This window comes from Pteropus alecto, unplaced genomic scaffold (assembly GCF_000325575.1).
Source record: "Pteropus alecto unplaced genomic scaffold, ASM32557v1 scaffold109, whole genome shotgun sequence".
In the NCBI taxonomy this organism is placed as follows: domain Eukaryota; kingdom Metazoa; phylum Chordata; class Mammalia; order Chiroptera; family Pteropodidae; genus Pteropus; species Pteropus alecto.
Window position 1 is genome coordinate 7926885 of NW_006494608.1, and position 22145 is coordinate 7949029.

The 22145-nt window shown below is 33.2% G+C and overlaps 1 protein-coding gene across 1 annotated transcript in view; it reads left to right on the forward strand.

Annotated features, from left to right (window-relative positions):
- Positions 1-15019, forward strand: part of SYPL1 (synaptophysin like 1) — a 24766-nt gene extending 9747 nt beyond the window's left edge. The window contains exons 2-5 of the mRNA XM_006925371.3: positions 6261-6382; positions 7671-7878; positions 11991-12176; positions 13633-15019. Of these exons, the coding sequence (XP_006925433.1) occupies positions 6261-6382; positions 7671-7878; positions 11991-12176; positions 13633-13767 (651 nt within the window). The 3' untranslated portion in view covers positions 13768-15019. The remainder of the gene's footprint in view (positions 1-6260; positions 6383-7670; positions 7879-11990; positions 12177-13632) is intronic.
- Positions 15020-22145: the final 7126 nt, after the last annotated feature.

A 22145-nucleotide genomic window follows, 5' to 3' on the forward strand; every position in this document is an offset into this window, starting at 1 on the left:
TTATGATATAAATTATTCTTCAGGATTGTGGAACTGTACTAGCAGGCTATTAGAATTTTCTATGGTTGTGTTTTATGAGCAGAGTGAATAGAAAGGTGAAACTGAAGTACTTTGTAACTGACTTCATTGCTCAGTGGGAATAAACAAATATCAGCATCAATAACAAAATGTTTTTTAAAATGAGTATCTTTAGTAAATACTTCAGACTGACTCATAAAAATACCTTTGCTCTAGGCTCTAATCTTAGGGATTTTAAAGGCAAACACACTGTGATAGTTCATTTTAAATACTAAATGATCATTTGATTTAGTAAAGAGCATATATTTTGCACATAAACAATATACTTTTAATTCTGTTTCTGGAGATTTCAGTTATACATTTCATTTTCCTAAACTAAATCTTAAAAAGAAATTTAAGTAGATGATATCAGCTTAATGATGAAACTAAATAACAGTGAAGACCCTGCAACTAGAAACATGTAAAAGACACCCATAAAACATGTAAAACTCACCCACAGATGAGTACCAGTGTTCCCAGTATAACCCTCAAAGAGCTGAGCAAGGTCTGGGAATAGGAGCTAGGACTGGGGTGCTGGCTGTAAGATAAATAACTCCTTGAAAATATTAGGAGTCCTCAAACTTTTTTTTTATCATGAATCCCTGTCAGTGTAAAATTTTATGCACAGAGCCCCAATATGCATCTATAATTTAGATGCATATTTTACTATGTCAGTATCTTAAGGAGTAATATACACGGAGGGTAAATTTCATATTTTTTAATTTTATTCAGATACTCATCTGATAAGTTTCTAATTATTCCTCCTCCCACTTTCTTTTGATCTGATTAAGTAGAATCTTTTTACCTTGTAATGTAGCTGATGAATATAGTTCATATAAGGTGTTAATGCTTCTATTTTCTCTTGTACATGAGCTTTTATATTTATCAATCTAGTTTTCTCTAAAGATATTTTTATAATATAAGTTCATTGATTACTTGTAAACCCTAACATACATCCTGGCAGTTGTTGAGACACTAGAGCAGGGTTCCCCAACCCCCAGGCCATGGACCGGTACTGGTCCATTGCATGTTAGGAACCAGGCTGCACAGCAGGAGGTGTGCGGTGGGGCCAGTGAGCAAAGTTTCGTCTGTATTTGCAGCCACACCCCAGCGCTAGCATTACTGCCTCAGCTCCACCTCAGACCATCAGGTATTAGATTCTCATAGGAACACTGGTCCCTGGTGCCAAAAAGGTTGGGGACAGCTACACTAGAGAATGGTGACAATCTGGAAAGCACATGCCCTATCTTAAGTATCATCTGTCTCTCAATTCCATGTGATTGTTGCTTTATGGAATACTAGGAAGACCACACAAATAAATCCGCAGGCCAGGTTTCACCCATGGGCTGCCAGTAAATGTAACTTCTAATCTAAATCAGAATAGCAATAGAATGAGAGAAGTGAGATGGTTGGATAATTTACATCCAGACTGTTTTGTACTCCATTTAGTAAAAGTGTGTAAGTTGGTCCTTTTTTTTCCATAAGATAAAGACCAGAATCACAAACATAACATTTATTTATCCTCATGACAAAAAAGCAACTTTGAAATGATAGTTATGTAAGACTCTTAATATGGTTTTGTTTGTAGATTATTGGAAATTGGTATTTTTTTCTTCAATTAAACAACTAGTGCCAGTTTGCTATGTGCCAGGCCTTCTGCTAGAAAGCACTAAAAATCCCGTCTAAGACCAAGTACAAAGACAAGACAGTCTGCCAAGAAAGAGATAAAGGCATAGTCTAAAAAGTTACTAATTTTCGTATTAAGTGGGAAACTAGTTTTTATTCTTTTTGTGTTTTGGTTGAAGGATGAGCTTGTTAGAGAATGAGGGTAGGAGGTGGGGCAGTTCCTGGCAGAAGAAACATATATAGCCAAAACATAAATACTGGGTGTGTTTCAGAAACAGTAAGTAATACAGTGTGACAGAGTCCTACAGTACTTGGCAGGGAGTAGTGCACATGAATATGTAATGCACATAAATCTAGAAAGATAAAATTAAGGCTATCTCGGCCATGCCTCTTATGCCAAATTAAGAAATTTGGGGGTTTTTTGGGGTTTTTTTCCCTAAATTTAGGTCCAGAAATCTTTGAGGAAATCCCTTTTAACAGGGATCACATGACCAGATTTTTATTTCAAATCGGTGTGACATTACTAAAGTAGCTCTGTCCGATAGAAACAGTACAAACTACAAATGCAAACAACATAGTAATTTTAAGTATTCTACTAGCCACACTAAAAAAGTGAAAAGAAATGGGTGAGATTAATTTTAATAATATATTTTACTTGATTTAGTATATCCAAAATATTGTTTCAACAGGAAATCGATATAAACAATTATTGATGAGATATTTTACATTTGTTAGGTGACATCTTTATAATCTATTGCATATTTTACATTGACAGCCATCTCAATTCAGACTCGGCATTTTTACAGTGCTCTTGTTAGCCACATGTGGCTTTTGACTACCTTACTGGACACTGCAGCTTTAGAGCCCACACTATAGAAGATGAATGTTGATGGGAATGAGAATAGAAATGAGAGGAAGAGTATGTTGAGTTAGTCACAGTGAAAAATGGTGAGGGCCTAAACAAAAATAATAACAGGATTGATGTAGACAAGTAAACAGCTTTTAAAAGAATGGCATCATAATGCAGTCTTAGGCAACTTTTTTTCACTCCTCATTAATTCATGTTGACTTGAGTAGCTATAGTTTATATATCTTTATTGTTCTATAACTTACCATAGTAAGTATATACTACCATATTTTATCTATTTTTTATTGCTTCCCCCCATATTTTAATATTATAAATAGTAGCACTATGAGCATTCTTGTGCTTGCCCTATAGTACACATGAGCAAGAGTTTCTCTTAGATCTGAATACTAGTAGACACTAATTCTTTGTAACTTTACTGTAGATACTTTTACCTGGATTGTAGCTTGTTTTAAGTTCAAAAGCTGACTTTGGGTTTTAAAAAATTCTTTCTGTAGTTGAATTTAACAATCTTGTGTGGTAGATTTTTTTTTAAATCTCAAGAGATTCTTCCTTTATCGTCACAGATTTTCTTTTATATTGTCTTTAAATTTTTTAAAGACTCACTTTTTACATTTACGTATTTAGCCCATCTAGACCATTTGTTAAACAGTCCTTGTATTCATTATGTACTACTACATAACAAATTACCTCACACTTAGCATTTAAAATAATATACATTATCTCACAGTTTCCATGGGTCAGGAATCTGGGAGCAGCTTAGGGAATGGTTCTCCATGAGATGCAGTCAAGTTGTTGACTAGGGTTGCAGTCATCTCAAGCCCCCCAGCCATGTGTTGGCAAGCCTCAGACTTTACACTTCCAAGGTCACTCACATGATTACTGGTAGTAATGGGTGCCTCAACATGTGAGTATCTTTATAAATTGCCTGAGTATCCTCCCAATGTGGCAGCTGGCTTCCCTTGGAGCCAGTGGCTCAAAAAAGTGAGAAAAGAAGACGAAAGTTGTGATATCTCTATTACCTACTCTCAGAAAGGACATCCCATTCCTTCTACCATATTCTCTATTCGCTAGAAGCAAGTCATTGTGTCCAGCCCACACTTAATGGGAGAAAAATTAATCTCTACCTCTTGAGGGGAAGAGTATCAGAGTTTGTGGACATGTCTTTAAAACCACCACACTCCTTTCCTTGGCCATCTGCAGTGCCGGCTCTGTTAGATCTGTTTTGTCTATACACACAAACCTACTTCTGGCCTTTTCTGTTCCATTGGTTCAATTCGTTCATTTCTCTTTTCTAATCCTAAATGTGGGTACATGCCCAAGATTTATTTCCTTGCCTTCTATTTTCACTCTGTGTATTCATGCACATTTATGCTGAGTATACATTCTTTTATCTTTACCTATTAACTTAACTGAAGACTTCAAAGGTGCTATATTACTTATGTGCCAGACATTACTTCAGACTCTTCATATCTGTTACCAGATTCCATTTCATGTATCTCTTCTTCATGGGGAAAAAAGAATTCCTTGGTAATTACAATCCTGATTATGGCTGGGTTCAAGGTCCTGGATTAATCTATAGGAGGCATTATACCACTGTTCAACAGTATAGGCTTCTGGTATCAGATTTGCACTGAATTTTATCAGCTGAATATGTGTGACCTTGAGCAAAACAAAGTCTCTGCCCTCTTCAAGTTTATTTTACATCCTAGGGAAAAACAGACAAATTTTTAAGTACAGGCATTGGTAATTACAATAGAGGAAAAATAGAGCAGTATAAAGAGAATAAGTAGTGTGGGGTTGAGGACACTATTATTCAATATAGTGTGGATAGGGAATGGCCTCTCTGGTAGGGTCATATTGTGACAAGGAGCTGTGAAGTAGGAAGTGAACCATGTACTGTCCTCCCTTATCCTCAGAGAAAACATTCCAAGACACCCAGCAGATGCTGTGAAAGCACAGATAGTATGGAACCTTATATATTCTATATTTTAAATATAGTAAGAGATTAACAATAAAATAAAACAATTATAACTATAATGTAAATGTGGTTTCTGTCTTTCAAAATATATTATTGTATTGTACTTACCCTTGTGATGGTGTAAGATGGTACAATGCCAGTGTGAACTGAGGTGAACTGAGGTAAATGACGTAGGCTACTATTGACCTTCTGACTATATGTAACAAGCTCTTTAAGGATTCTCTTTGGCATATCTGAATTGTCAACATTACCACTCTTGAGGGCCATTTAAGAAGGAATGAGTCACATCCCAGGTAGAGTAGTATGGTGCAGAATTTCATCGCACTACTCAGAATGGCTTCAATTTAAAACTTATGAATTGTTTATTTCTGGAATTTTCCACTTAATATTTTCAGACCACAGTTAACTGTGTATAACCGAAAGCACAGATAAGGGCGGACTACTTTATTCCAGGCAGAGGGAATAGCCATTGCAAAGGCTCCGAAGGGGATTATTCGTGTCTTTGAGGAATAGCAAGGAGACTGTTTCATGAAAAGAGATTTGGCAAGGGAAAAGGAGCATCATGAGGTCAGATAAGGGAGGGATGAACTTTTGTTTTTATTCAAAGAGAACTAAGAAGGTATTGCAGAGTTTTGAGCAGGGGATAAAATTTTCCATCATATTTTTAAAAGATGACGCTAGTTAATATATTGATAGTAGACTGAAGTAGGGGCAAGGACAGAAAGAAGCAGGAGAATCACTTTTGAAGGCTGTTAGAATATAGGTCAGGCAGGAGGTAATGGTTTAGATTAGGATGTTGTGATGGTGGTAAGAAGTGATCAGATTCCAAATATATTTTTAAATAGAGCCATCAGCATTTTCTGAAGGATTGAGCTCTTAGTCACTATATCATATCTGAGTTTTTTTAGTTTTATGATGTAGAAAATTTAGAATATATGAATAGAAAAAGGGATTATCTTTTGTATTCTATTCAGAGGTGACCACTTAAAATTTCGATGTATAACCTTTCTAGTTTTTGTTGTGTGAATGCATAAATATAGACACATAACACAATACAGTGTTCAAACAAACTTTATATGCAATGAACACTTTTCTGTATCATTATATATTCTCCAGCATTTTAATGACTGAGTAATGTTTCATCATATGAATGAATTGTAGTTAATTTGGTTGCCTGTCAACATTTAGGGTGCTTCCAGTTTTTTTTCCTGTTTATAGATAGCATTAGAGTATCATTACATTTTTAAAGCATATGTATGGTTAGGAAAACAAAATGTAATACCCACAATGAGCTTATTATAAGGCTGAGGCCTTATAATAAGCTCATAAAATAGCATCTCTTTGTATACAGTGTCTTGGCTTTACAGTTACCCTTGGATTCCAAGTAACCGCCAATTCACCCCTTTTTATTTTAATACTAATAAGACTTCCTCTGAATTTCATACTAATATTTAGTAGATACTTTGAGCAAATGTATTTTTATATGGGTTGGTATACTAATTGTTATATTCAGGGGAAAACAAAACCACATTTGTTGAGAGTTGCAAATTTTTAAATGTTTTTCACCATCTATGTTTAATTTGTAATTAAGAATTTCTGTACTTTCTATAATGTTATATATTTCTGCGTTAGCCAGTTTTTAATAACCAATAATTTAAGGTTTGAATGATTCGTGTTTGAGGTATAGTAATACTTCTTCCTTTTTTTTTTTTTTGGTCTCACTTTGTGTAGATTGCTTCTATCTTTGCTTTTGCCACCTGTGGAGGTTTTAAGGGCAAAACAGAAATTCTAGTGACTTGTCCTCAAGCTTCTGACAATAAAACAATTATAGCTACTTTTGGTTATCCATTCAGGTGAGTTATGTTTGTTTTTATGGTTTAATTGACTCTTTTTACTTTCATATCGACTCATTAAGATTTCTAGCAATTTATTAATCTTGGGGGGTTGAAAATTTTTAAACGCATCTTCATTTGTATATGGTGATCATTGCTACTCAAACTGTGCTACATAGACCAGTGCTTGTATGCAAACTGTTTTCCTGGTCTGTGATAAAATAAGTGTAGAATATGAGAGTAAGCATTTAGAAACTTTTATATGACATTGCCTTGATATTTTTATTCTGTTATCCCACAGTGGATTAAAAGTTTAAAAACAAAACAGAGACTGCTTCATCACTGTAGTATGAGAAGCCATGATGTGGAAGCCAATGAAACTTAGGAAAAATCCAAATTTCTCATGTATTTGCCATTACTAAAGAACAGTTTTATATAGTTTTAGGACAACATGTATTTATACGAAGTGAAGAGTTCCTGTGCTTATTTCACTAGCATAAAACTTTATTTTCTTACTCTCAAATTAAAATTAAAATTTTGTTTCTGAATTCTTCTATTTGACTTTAATATTCGTTGAACAATTTATTGAATGTGTCCAGTGGTTAAGCCAAGGTATGAATCTTCTACTTAACTACTTATTTGACCTCCCTAGGACTCAATTTTTCTGTCCAATATATTGGAAATAGTACTTTCTGAGGTTGTTTTGATGATTACGTAAAATCTTACATTAAAGATATGTCAGATAGCAGGTGCTTGGTATCATTGCCTCTCCATCTCCCAACCTTTCTCTTACAAAGTTCCTGTAACAAGAAACTATTACTGCATCTTTAGTGATAAGTACTCTAGGGATTTATGAATAGGGAAAATTAAAGACTATGTGAAGTTAGCAGCTATTTAATCCAGAGTTAAAATGTGAATCTTTATAATTGGCTCTCCTGGTGCTAGTACATAGCCTCTGTCTCTTAGAATGGAATATCATGTCTCGAATACTAAACTATTTTGTATCAGCCCTTTTAATCTGCTAAATTTTTATTGCAGAAAAATAGTATTGGGTTTGAAAGTGTTTAATTCAGTCTATATTCAATTTATCACAAATTAGTTACCAAGTATATTTTATAATTCATGTATATATCTTATGAATATTCTCATTTTCTTAAATATTTGTGTTCCCTTTTTCTTCCAAAAGTAAAATGTTTTCAGTATATTTAGGGAGTATTTTTTGAAATATCATTTCAATATTCTGTCTATGTATATCTCTGTTGGAAGAGTTGAGGTAATTCATAAATTAACTTGAGCCTTTTTTTAATAGGTTGAATCAAGCATCATTTCAGGCATTTTCACATGTTAATGTGTGTGATATAAATTGGAAAAGTTATGTCCTTATTGGAGATTACTCTTCTTCTGCACAATTCTATGTTACATTTGCAGTCTTTGTCTTCCTTTACTGCATTGCTGCTCTTCTGCTCTATGTTGGTTACACAAACCTGTATCGGGATAGTCGAAAACTTCCCATGATTGTAAGTAATAATTTTCTTTTTATACAAAAATTATTGGTATAAGTATGCATTATATTTGAAGTTAAGTTAAGTATAGATTTTCTTACATGGGAAATAAAAATTATTGACATAAGCCAGTTCAACATATTTTGACCGATGTTTGCTATGAGGTTGATCTTTCTCCTATTGTCATGTTTAAGCCGATTCTTTTAGCTTGTTTGCAGCATTTTTTTCTGCTCTCTAGGGAGTGCAGAGGTTTGTTTCTAACTGTATTTTCACCTGTGATAGAGCATATTAAGTTGCAGGTAACAGAGGAATTTAGTAGAAATTAATGCCTTTGATTTGAAGAATTGCTGACTCTACTAGTGCTTTCATAACTTTGTTCTTACCTTTTCTCTCTTGACCCCTTTTATACCTCTACAATGTCATATTGAGCTTAATAGTCTATATCGGGAATCAGCAAACTGTAGCCTACAAGCCAAATCTAATTCATTGGTTTTTTGTTTTTTTTAATTATGTTTTATTTTGGAACACCATACCCAATCATTTACATATTGTCTGTGACTGCTTTCAGGCTACAGTGGCAGAGTTAAGTAGTTGTGACAGAGATCAAAAATATTTACCATTTGGCCCTTTCCAGGAAAAGTTTGCCCACTCCTGGTCTAAATTCCTTAGTTCCTTAATCTAAAACCTGACCTAGATAATTCTATAAGAATTATAGAATTCAGCATTAGTGGCATTCATGAGCTGATTTTGAAACTTTGAGATAGCAACAAAGGATTTGGATTTGAAGTCCTAATACTTTTCTTGGCTTCAAAGTCTGCTGAGCTAAAAATAAAAATAATCTCTGATATTTAGTTAGTAGAATCTGCCCTGGATTCTGGGCGGCAGATCCAAAGGTAACTCATGGTTTCAAGCTGGATCTTTACTACAAAAGAGTAAGTACAAAGTCAGTAGTAATGTTACTGACTCGAAGTGAGACCAAGGGTGTTTTTGTGATACTAGTCATTAATATCTTGAGAAAATACTGACATATGCTAATTATTCATGATTTTTAAAGGGAGGGCTATTTAAATATGAAGAAATTATCAAATAAGAACAGGTTATATTTACTTATTTATTTTTAATTTTTGCTGCCAGGATCATAAGAATGCAGATGGTAAGAAATAAAACAATCTTTTATCATTTATATTTATTTTGTTTCTTATATCTGAGAAAAGATTCTTAAACCTGACATTTTCATAAAATATTTCTTGGTTGTTAGGTGCCTTTCAAAAAAGCAGACATCAACTATTTAATTTGCAATGCTTAATCAGCAGAAATTACATATTAGGAATCTGTAATTTCTTTAGACTTTTCAAGCCTTATTTTAAAAGGAGCTATAATGTTAGATACTACATTTTGTTAAAATTATTTATAATTTAAATTCTAAATGAAGACATTTCTTGCCATTTTGTCATTATCCCAACAAAGTTTTAAGTTAAATTTAGCAGTGAGCCTTTTTTCTCATATTTTGTTTAGTAAGCTTTAAAATTACCATGCTTTAAAAGCAGCATTTAAAAAATAAATAAAAAATAAAAATAATAAAAGCAGCATTTAAGTCTATTTTTTGTAGAAGGTTTTTTTGTCAATAGAACTTAAAACTGATCTAGTTACATTATTCAGGAAGTCAAAGTGATTTTTCACCTCAATGATCAATTAGTGGTCATTTAGAGAACACAAAATTAATTCCTTAAGTGGTTTTTTATTGATATAATATATAATGGATGCTTCTTGTTTATAAAAGTCCAGCTTCTAAATTTTGAATTCTTTTAATTTATCCATATAAATGTAATAAAAAGGTTTTTTGAGATACCCAAATTTTAAAATATAGCCAAATATGATATTGATTTTTTTTTTCTTTTTTTTTTTTTAAGTACTCTTCATTAATGAGGACATGCTTTTATTTTAGCAATGTTCTCAATTCTCTGGTAAGGTATTTCTAGGAACATTTCAATTTCGACATTTTAAATCAACTCTAGTTCTCTTTTTTTAAGTAAAGGTAGCACTTTTTTGTATTGTGTAACAGGAGCTTAAGGATACTAGGCTATGTAGATAATCAGAAGTACCATAAACGAACCAAAGATAGGGTATCCCAAGTCATAATAATCTGTTATGAATCATATCCTGATTATTGGTAGGACTGGAGCTGCCACAGGCAGCTGCAGGTTGTACACTGCAGAGCTCCAGGTGTTCATGGTACATCTTAACTAAAGTCCTAAGTAGGACAAACGCTATCCTCAGAGGCTCACATTTCCCCCACCTTTCCTCATCCCAGGGTTACTTTGTGCATCATTTTCAGAAAAGTACCTGCTTTTGAAATTATAAGAATGTCATGCTTTAAGCCATCAGCAAAGTAGATTTAAAGGGAAGAGAAAAAACAGCACGTTGTTTAATCAGAAATTGGAAGGAAGAAACCTGAAAATTAAGAGGATTTGCCATATATTGGTCAAAGCTATGAACTTCAACCCAGAGAGAACTTGTTTAACATGTGATAACCTCAAATTATTTATTAGTTCTCCAAAAGGCCTTGTATTTCTAGCAAGTGTTTAGGAAATGTTTACCTGCAACAAAAAAGTGAAGAAGAGTACAGCAGCAAAAAGGGGGAGTACCCTTTCAGTGCAGAAATTTAAGCTGTACTGTTTCTCTCCTTTTCTCTTTGATGTACAGACCAGTAACAGTAGAGAAATGAAATGCAAAACGCAAATACCTCTATGTTTATAAAATTAGTCATATTGTTTTTGGTTCTCTAATCAAAAGACATTTATTCAATTCCATCTTCACCAGATGAACAAACTATATATAGTAGTTTCTATATCTTATAAGTGGTCACTGGCGTTTATCCTAAATAAATAACTAAAAGCTGGTTGGCAAAAGTAATTAAAAACTAATCAAATTTATTTTAAAAACAAAATGCTTCTGTGATAGTTACAGAACCCATATTTGAGCTTGGAGAGAGTTTTTCTGCTGTTGTGTACAAACTCATAGCCTTAGGTGTACCCAAATGGTCAGAATATGTAATATTAAAGGATACAAATTTTACATTTTTCTCACTTTGGTCATTAATTTAAAGGAAGACCAAACAAGCTGGTACTTATACTACTTTATATTATACAAGTGTATAACTTAAAAAGTGTTATTTAGATCTTTGTAACAATACTAGTTGACAGAATTTTTGTTTCCCAGTAGAATAAGAAGAATAAATATTTTTTTCTTTATTTTACTAGTTCAATAAGAAACCATCCAAAATATTAAAAAAGTCAGTCCTATTCTTGGAAATGTAATAAGTAGTAATGACTTCAGTAGAAAATTACTAATAATAAAGCATCTTCAGAGAGATTTCTCTTTTGTTCTTATTATAAGCATTCTTAAAATTCAGTGGTCATGAATTTAAAAAGACAAATCTTCGTGGTGGATGTGTGCTTTCCACTGTTTCATTATCCATATCATGGAGAATTAGGTTTGACTAAAGTTAGAGTTTTGCCAGAACAATAATGACAAAGCAGGGGAAGGGAGTTGAGAGTGTATGCAAGGGATTATAATGAAGGACCTTAGAATATAAATTAAAGAGGGAAATGAGAGCACCAATGAGGTTGAGAGACTGTAAAAAAGTGGTAAGATTAGATTGTAGGTCTTGATAGGGTTAGATGGATATAGTCAATGGAGATTTTTGAGGTTGGGGTTCCAGAGGGGGCTGGAAAGAGAAGTGATATTGGGGTGTGGGATGATTGAAATAGAGTTTATGGAGGGATGCAGTTATTGGTGATAGTGGGGTCTAACGTATGATCTTGGGAGTGGATGGCATGGGTATGATGATCGTGGTGAGGGCTAAGTAAAACTTTGATTGTTAGTACAAATATCTTTGACTCCTAAAGAGATGGTTGAGTCTAGTGTTGTAGCTCAGGCACTGGGCTAGTAATAATAAACACCAATGTTTGCTCTGTTGACTGTGGCCTTTTTTATAAAGTACACCATGAAGGCCATTTCGTAGTACCATAGGTTTCAATATGATCTCAATTCCTTCATCATGGATTTAAAATTTAGTGTTTTTAACTTAACTGTTCATTATTAACTCTTACTTATTTTCGCTTTAGGACTTCATTGTTACTCTTGTTGCCACTTTTTTGTGGTTGGTTAGCACTTCGGCTTGGGCTAAAGCTCTTACGGACATTAAAATAGCTACTGGTCACAGAATTATCCAAGAACTTGTGCCCTGTAATCAAGAAGTGAAGTGTTATTTTGGCTCTGTGACTAGTATGGGATCCCTAAACGTATCTGTGGTATGTATGTAGTATTTATAAAATGTTTTATTTCACTTATTAGAAAAACTTTACTAGTAATTTAAGAAAACAATAGCTTTTAATAATCTCTGGGTGAATATGTCAGAATCCTACATAACATACAGTTTTTATAACAAAGAAAAGTTTGTTAAGAAATTAGGAAACAGATTATAATTCTTTTCTTTTCATTAAAATTGAATAGGCAAGACTTCTACCTGAAAGGCACTAATAGTAGTCACTAACATTTATTAAGACTGTATGCCAGGCGTTACACTAAAGACATTACCCTCATATATTAAGTTATTCAACAATCCTAAGAGAATTGTGGGAGGTGGTATTATTATCTTTATTTTACAACTGGGAAAAATGTAATTCATGTTACTTTGCCCAAGTTGACACAACTAGTAAGTTGGCAAGCCAGAGTTTGAACCAGATCTGACTTTGGAGCCCATTCTCTAATCTGACTTCCTCTGAGGCTATGAAAGTAATACTTTTATGGTTTGTTAAGTAATCTAAGAAATTAGGTCTCTATAAATTTATGTATTATTTCATCTACTGTTTTACCAAAATACAGATAAGTATATTGTTAAGTATAATATTAATATACTAAGTATATTATGTTTAGGGGGGGTCGCGTGTCTTTTTCAAGAAAATATTTTTCCAATGGATGAAGTCAGCACAGCCTTTTAAAGCAATTTGGCCAAATTTCTGCTTTATAACTTTGTAATTTAAAAGTCACTCTTTTTGCATTTATATTAACTATCTGAGATGGACAGTATGAGAAATGTTGTTTTTGTATGCAGATATATGAAAAGATACAAAGCATGTGGCCTTCAGTAATATAATACTCAAAGCTTCTTATCCCACTCTTCATTGTCACTATCATTTTTATATTTATAAAATATAAAAATATATTTATATTTCTCATAAAAAACTATAAAAATAGGATAGCTTCAGTTTATTCATCTCTGAGACTTTCATCTTGTCAGATTTATACCTGAGAAGACTTATTTCTTTTTGGTTGACCAATGCAAGATGTGAAATAAAGTTCTTCTGACTCCTTTTCTCTTCTGGCTGCAGGTGTTGGAATAGTATGATAGTAGGGGGCATAAAGTAGAGAAATAGGAAAAGATACACAAAAGCAGTTTAAATGGAAGGTTTTAGTTACTTTTCTAAAATGTAAGTCCATCTTTCGTTAGTAATGAGTATGCAAAAATAAGACTTCTTTAGGTGTGATTTTATATGTTTCAGATTTAGAGGTTTCACTTTATTTCATTGAGAATAAGTCATATATCCAAATTTGTCTTTGAAATATAAAGTCTTCCTTTTTTATTCTTCATCTGTAGTTTAAACTTTAAATGAAACCTGGAAATGTTAAATGTTTAAAGGAAAAATAAGATGGGTCTGAATTTTTAAGTAAATATTAGATTTTCATGTTTATTTTTCTCTTTCTTAGATCTTCGGCTTTCTGAATATGATACTTTGGGGAGGAAATGCATGGTTTGTGTATAAGGAGACCACCTTACACAGTCCATCAAATACTTCTGCTTCCCATGGCCAAGGAGGTATTCCACCTCCTACTGGAATATAATTAAAGGGTGAAGTACACTGTTGAAATATATATCTATACTATGACCTGTTGCCAACATCTTGAGAAGCATTATTTGTTTCCAATAAAAGTAATGGCTTTTTCAACAAATTGGTGGGTTTAAAATTTTGCTGCTTTTTTACATAAAGCTTGTGTCTTTCCTAGAAATTTAAGATGTAAATGTATTCTCACTTGTAAATTTGAAAATTCAGGGGCCTATTATGAGATGATACACATTTTTAAATGAACAGTAATTTTTTCACTAAGTTGTTTGCCTTCCAAAGTGTTTACACCTTAAGCCTTAACATATATCTTCACTCAGAAGAGTTATATTGTCATATCATAATAGAAAATCTTTATTTGGAATATACACTACTGTAAGTTTGTACAGATTGTATACCTAAGACCTGTCTTTGTTTAAGAAAGCCTTGATTACATAAATCATATTTAGAAAAAACATTTTAGTTCAGAATTTATATCTGAACATTGTTTGTATGTTATGAAAATTTTTTAATTACAAAGACTAGGTGTATGTTTTATTTCTGTTTTTCTAAACAATCTACAGTACTTAATAGGTGTGCTAACATTGTTTTGGGAGCGGAGTTAAAAATTTCTGATAGATGTATAGTTATTTTAGTAATTCTGTCTCATGAGGTGTAAGCCTCCATTATGCTGGTTGTTTAATAGACTTGCTGTATAAGTAGAAAGAACATAGTTCAATAAGATATTTTGATATGTACAGGCATTACTCCTAGTGATATTTGTTTCCTGTCTTGATGCTCATGCCACTTAAGTGCAGGCTGAGATCTAGTCTCCTTGTAAGTAGGGCTAAAAAAAATTAAGATTGCCTTTTACTTTTGAAACATTTAACACTTAGATTCAATGAAGTTGCTATTTTGAGTTTGATATTGTGACAATAAGTGGGATTTGGATTTCATGTTTCTTAATGTTCGTTCTTCACAAATTAAGGAATTATGCATCATAAACAAGGAGCCTGAGTGAGCTGTACTGTGGGTGTACTGTCTTTGCACACATATATTTAGGAATATTCTGAATACAGGGCTTATTCGCAATTTGCTTACTAATGTTTTTGTTCTACAAGGCCAGATTTCTATTCTTAAACCACATGATTGTTTATATGTGAAGCATATATCTTGATATTGCCTTGTTTTTGTTGATTTTGTTCATGACAAGAATTGTCAATATGAGAATGTATATCTTTTATGCAACCAACTTAATAAAGAAGTTAAAAGGAGTGCACTGATTGTTATATTACAAAGAAACCTTCATCTTAAAGTCATGAGCAATGCAAAATGGAATTCCCAAAGCAAGAAATAGACTATCATAATAATTCTTTTAAATGTTTGGCAAGGAATAAAAGAGACAAAATGCTTTGGAGATCCTTTTTTTTCTTTAATCTCATTTTAAAAATGCTTATTTGTAACTTTCAGGTTAAGTTTTCCTGATAAACCTTTTCTAATTGACTGCCCATTCAATTAGGCACAAGTTTCTTGATTAAGTGTGTATGCTCTAGAGCCAAACTCTCTGAATAAATCTTGGCTTCACTACTTAGTAAATTAACTTTAGGCAAATTACTTGCCCTCTATGTGCCTCAAGTTGCTAATCTGAAAAATGAGAGTTAGAATACAACTGACCTCAAAGAGTATTTATGAGGATGAAATGAATTAAAAACATAAAGTCCTTAGAAGCAATGTTCAGCATATAGTAGGTATTTTGTAAATGTTGACTATGATTACTAACTTGATAGCATCTAATATAGAGAGACAACCTGGGTGGAAGGGGCAAAGATAGTGGTCTTAGGCAGAGAAGCAGGATAAGCTTTAGGATTACATGGGTCTCCCTTTATATTTCTCAGCGTCCAGGATGTTTTGGTATCTATTTTCCTGGTGGTGGATAGATGTACATAAAATTAATGACATTAAAAGTTAATAACTAATGAAGATTACAGTAGATCTAGAAAAGAGTCCATGTTTGTTGCCTTTTCACTCCCTGATTTTGGGTCAACATTATAGGGTTAAGCAATTTATAGGATAATTTCCAGCATGGAAGCAATCAAAGCTTTGAACTTACTAGGTGACAGGTTACAGAAAATTATTTGTAAACATCATCATTACTCATGTTTTTGTGAATTGAAGTCACTTGGATAAAGATACTTAAAGTAATTATTAACCTATTATAAATGTTATGGACAGTATTGCTCATTATGTACTTCATGTTTCACACTTCATTTTTATAATTTTAGTTACGTGGTATTTCAGATGAGTATAAGCAATAATATATCACCAAGTCCACACTACTAGGTTGAGCAGATGTGAACTTTTTGTTTTCTTTGTGTCATATTTGCTTTGGTTTTGTCTTTTTAAGGAAATAAAACAAAGATACAGCCTTTTCCTTACTGAAGTACAGCTAGATTTCTTTCACCTTTCGCTATTACAAACAGCACTGAAATAAATATTTTTGTGAAATATGTGAATGTACTTCTCTAGGACATATTGCTAGAAGTGGAAATGTTGGAATGTGAGATATTCACTTTCACTTGTAACTTAGGTATTAGAAAATTGTTCAGTAAAGCGCTTGTACCAATTTAGCCTCCCGCCAGTAATATGTAAGAGTCCCTGTTGCACCATATCCTTGCCAATACTTGATGTTACTGGACTATTGCCAATCTAATGAGTTCGAAATAGTGTTTTGATGTTTTTTAACTTTTATTTCTCTGATTGCTATTGAGGTTGGTGATCTTTTTCTGTATTTATAGGACACTTACATTTCTTGTACTCTGTAATGCCTATTCATCTTCCTTCGTGGTTTGTGCTTTTTGTGTCTTAAGAAATCCATCTCTTCTCCATGTCGTAAAGATAGGCATCTCTGTTTTCTTCTGAATATGTTAGTTTTGTTTTTCACTTTTTGGTCTTTAAGCCAGTTAATGTAATAACAGAGAAAACAGAATGATCTGTGGTTCAGCTTCTGCTAGGCAAAGAAGTACAGAATATTGTCATGAGAGCAGATTAGCCAGGTAGGGAAGAAAGTGAAACCAGAAGAGATGGGGAGAAAGAAAGGAGACTGACCAGTAGTCTTGGTAAATTCAAAGAACAGGTGCATTGGAAATTATCAGAATGACGAAAGTGAAAAAGATGGCCGATTGTGGTCAGAGAGAATTCAGAGGGACAGTTAGGGTAAAAAGGCATAGGGTGTGGTTATGAAGGTGAGTGAGTAAAATATAATGGCGACAAGGAAAAGCAGAATACTCTTCAAGTTCTTGAGAACGATATCGTCATTGAGTCCCTGTTCATTTATCTGAGATCTCTACTAGGGTCATATAACCTCCTTCTCAGTTCTGATGATAGGTCAACACGTCCTATAAAAAGGCAAACTTATGTAAATCAATTTCTCTGTTTTTTGAAAAAAAAATTAGTAATGGTTAGAAAAGCCTTTTTATTCCTCATGTAGGATAACGGCTTCAAATTCCTTTCTGTTGTAGACAAAGCTAGTATTTCAGGTCTATCTAGAAGTAAAGGATCTACATGGTACTTTTTGTCAATAGGAAGCAATGCTACTCAAACTTTAATATGCATACAAATCACCTGAGGAACTTGTTAAAATGTGGATTCTAGTTCATTAGGTTTGGAGTGAGGCCTAAAATGCTGCATTTCTTCTGGCTCCAAAGTGATGCCGATGGCTGCTAATCAGTGGATGAATCAGATTAAATATTTTCCTCTCTAAAATCATGATCCTGAAAAGCACAGCCCATTTGGAAGTGATCTTATCAAGGAAATGAAGCTTCAGCAGAACCAATGATGAATTTGTCATATTAATGTCCTGGGATTATAATGGTGATGGCTAATGGTATATGATAAATATTCAAAGATGGTAGGATGTGACAGATTCAAACTCTACCTTGAAATGGAAATATATGAGGAGATTCTCATCTACTAGAATAAATGAATTTAGAAAGGTTATAGCATACAAGATCAATATACAAAAATAAATTGTGTTTCTACATAAAAATATTGTTACAATGGCATAAAAAAATATTACTTGGGGATAAATATGACAAAACACTGAAAACTACAAAACACTGGTGAGAGAATTTAAACCTATATAAACCTATATAAGTTGTACCATGTTCACAAGTCAGAAGACTCAGTATTAAGATGTGAATTGATCTGTTGATTCAACACAACTCTAATAAAAAACCCAGTAGGCTTTTTTTAAATTGACAAGCTGATTCTAAAATTCATATGGAAATGCCAGACCTCAGCCAAAACAACTTGAAAAAGTTTCAGGGCTAACTACCTGATTTTCAGGTATTATAAAACTACAGTAATCAAGGCAATGTGGTATCAGCATCAAGACAGACAAATAGGTCAATGGAACAAAATACTGTGTAAAAATTGACACATGTGGATAATATTTTTTTTACAAAGATACATAGTTCAGTGGAGAAAGGACAGCTTTTCAACAAATGTTGCTAGAACCATTGGTTATCCATATGCAAAAAACAAAAACAAAAAAAACCTTTGATCAGTACCTTGGCACCACATATAAAAGTCAACTCAAAATGGAACATAATCCAAAATGTAAAACCTACAAAACTAGAGAAAAAAATAGAAGATACTTATGACCTTCGCTTATACAAAGATTTCACAGATATAATACTGAAAGCACAATTCCTAAGGAAAATTTGATAAATTTGAATTCATAAAAATTTAAAATGTCTGCTCTTTGAAAGACTGAAAATAAAATATTAAGTCCAATAGTGGACTTATATCTAGAATACCTAAAGAACTCAAAACAAAAAATAAAAGCAGGCAAAAGTTTTGACTAGATACTTCACTAAAAGTGTGCACATTTGCACAGTGAAGTAAGCACATGAAAAGATGCTCCACGTGATTAACCATTACAGAAATGCAAATTAGAACCACAATGAAATACACAACCATTAGAAAGGCTAAAATTAAAAAGACTGACCATACCAACTGGTTTTTTTATTTTTATATTCCCATCCTTCTAAACCCTCCCCTTTGACAACCATCAGCTTGTTCTCTATTTGTGCGTCTGTTTCAGTTTTGTTTATTCACTTATTTTGTATTTTTAGATTCCATATATATGTGAGATCATATGATATTTGTCTATTTCTGACTTATTTCATTTAGCCTAACATGCTCTAGGCCCATCTATTTTGTCGCAAATATCAAAATTTTATTCTTTTTATTGCTGAATGATATTTCATTGTATATATGTACCACCTCATCTTTATCCAGTCATTTATTGATGAACATCTAGATTGCTTCCATATCTTGGCATTATTGCAGTGAACATAGAGGTGCGTATATCTTTTTAAATTAATGTTTTTGTTTTCTTTGCATAAATACCCAAAAGTAGAATTGATGGATCATATGACAACTCTCTTTTAATTGTTTGAGGAATCTCCATACTGTTTTCTATAGTGCCTGCACCAATTTGCAATCCCACCAACAGTGTATGAGAGTTCCATTTTCTCCACATCCTCACCAACACTTGTTTGTTGATTTATTGATGATGGCCTCTCTGATAGGTGAGAGGTTAGCTCTCATTGTGGTTTTAATTTGCATTTCCCTGATGATTAGTAATGTTGAGCATCTTTTCATATGTCTCTTGGCCATCTGTATGTCCTCTTGGGAGAAATGTCTATTTAGGTCCTCTGCCCATTTTTTAAATGAATTGTTTGGGGGTTGTGTGTGTGTGTGTGTGCGTGCGTGTGTGTTGCTTCTGTTTGGTGTGGAGTTATTTAGCTATTTTGAATATTAACCCCTTATCAGATGTATCATTGGCAAATATTCTCTCCCATTCAGTAGGCTGTCTTTTTATTTTCTTGATGGTTTCCTTTGCTGTGCAGAAACTTTTTAGTTTGACACAGTCCCATTTGTTTATTTTTTTCCTTTGTTTTTCTTGCTTGAGGAGATATATCCAAAAAGATATTGCTAAGAGTGATGTAAGGGAGTTTACTGCCTATATTTTTTTCTAGGAGTTTTATGATCAGGTCTAACATTTAAGTCTTTAATCCATTTTGAGTTTATTTTTGTTTATGGTAGGAAAATGATCCAATTTTATTTTTTGCATGTATTTGTCCAGTTTTGCCAGCACCAATATTGAAGAAATTATCTTTACTCCATTGTATATCCTTGCCTCCTTTGTCACAGATTAACTGAAGGAAAGAAACAGAAACTTTATTTAAAGAAACAATGGCTGAAAACTTCCCTAATCTGGGAAAGGAAGCACAGTTTCAAACAAGATGACCTTAAAGAGACGCATACCAAGACACATTGTAGCTAGAAGTTAAAGACAAAACCACAATCTTGAAGAGAGCAAGAGAAAAATGAATTACACAAAGGAAATCCTGTAAGACTATTAGCTGATTTCTCATCAGCATCTTTACAGGCCAGAAAGAGGAATAGTGGCAGAACATCTTTATGCTGAAGGAAAGGGACCAACAACCTAGAATAATTTATCCAGCAAGGTTATCATTCAGAATTGAAGATGAGGTGAAGAGTCTCCTGGACAAGCCAAAACTAAAGGTCATCACCATTAAACCAAGTTTACAAAAAAAAATGTTGAACGGTCTTTTTTTAAGCAGAAAAGGAAAGTCCATTACTAGAATTAGAAAATACGAAAAAGGGAAAAATCTCACAGGTAAAGCCAAATAGTCAATAAACACATTCAAATATTTAAATCATACATTTAAAAAGCTACTACAAAGGTTAAAAAATATCAAACTCAACTGAAACTACAATAATAGGAGATACACAGCACAAAAAGATCTAAAACATGACATCAATAAAGTGTTGAAGGTGAAGTAAAAATTTAGAATATATTCAAACTTATGCCTATCAGCTTAAAATAGACTGCTATAGATATAGAATGATATACATAAACCTCACGGTGACAAATCAAAAACCTAGAAAAGAACGAAGAGCAAGGAACTCAATACACTAAAGAAAAACAAGGGAAGGGATCAAGAGGAGAAGAAAGGAACAGAACACAACTGTAAAACAACCTAAAAACAACCAAAAGGCAATAAGTACCTATTTACCAATAATTACTTTAAATGAAAATGGATTAAATCCTCCAATAAAAAGACATAGGATGGCTGAATAGATTTTAAAAATATGACCTATCTCTATGCTGCTCTCAGCAGACTCATTTCAAATCGAAAGACACATAGCCATTTTGTTTGTTCATTTATATTGTTCTTTAGATTCCACATATAGGTGAAATCATACGGTATTTGTCTTTTCTTGTTTTACTTAGAATAATACCCTCCAGGTCCATTGCAAATGGTAAGATTTCATTCTTTTTTATATTGCCAAGTAATACTCTATCGTGTATATGTACTATATCTTCTTTATCTAGTTTATGGAAGGACACTTAGATTGCTTCCATATCTTGGCTTTTGTAAATAATGCTGCAATTAATATAGGGATGCTATTTCTTTTCAAATTAGTGTTTTGGATTTTTTCGGATAAATACCCAAAATTGCTGGGTCATAAGGTAGTTCTATTTTTAATTTTTTGAGAAACCTCCATACTGTTTTCTATAACGGCTACACCAATTTGCAATCCTACCAAAAGTACACAAGGGTTCCCTTTTCTCCTTGCCAACACTTGTTTATTGATTTATTGATGATAGTCATTCTGACAGGTACACAACTTTGTTGGGTTTTGTTTTGTTTTGTTTTGTTTGTCTGTACCTATTGGTGTTTACAGATTGCCGTTTTCTTTAGCTCCAAGTCTGAGATTTATAAGGTAAAAAGTAAATCCACAGAACTTACCACCATGTCGTGTGTCCCTTAGGTCCCAAAGTCCCTAGCCTGTCTTTCCTCATCTCTGCACCGTTCAGAAACTCCTTATGTTTGTTTTATATATACTATCCCAGGTTTTTGTTGCACTTAACAAGAGAAATAGAGATAAGTACATCTATTCCATCTTTTATGAAGCAGAATTCCTCCTCCTTATTTTCTTATTTCCCAAACTACATTTTCAGTCAATGAGGGAAGGGAAGACTTAGTAGAGAAAATGTACATTCTAGAAGGAGAGACAGACAAAGAATAATTAAAGGAAGTGAGGCTGTTGGTCATGATATAGTCTGAGAGAAGAGCCTCCAAGCAGAGGGAATAGCCAGGACAAAGATGCTGAAGTAGGAAGGTGTCTCTTGCGTATGAGTATATCATACATAGTTCAGTCAGGAAAGCAGAACCACGATGAATGATATGAAATAAAGGATTTATTCAAAGGTTTGGGCCTCTTGCAGTCTCGGGAGCTAGTGAAAAAGCCTGTAGGAGGAGGAGGTTGCCTCTGCGTCTCATGGTAGATATGAAGTCATGG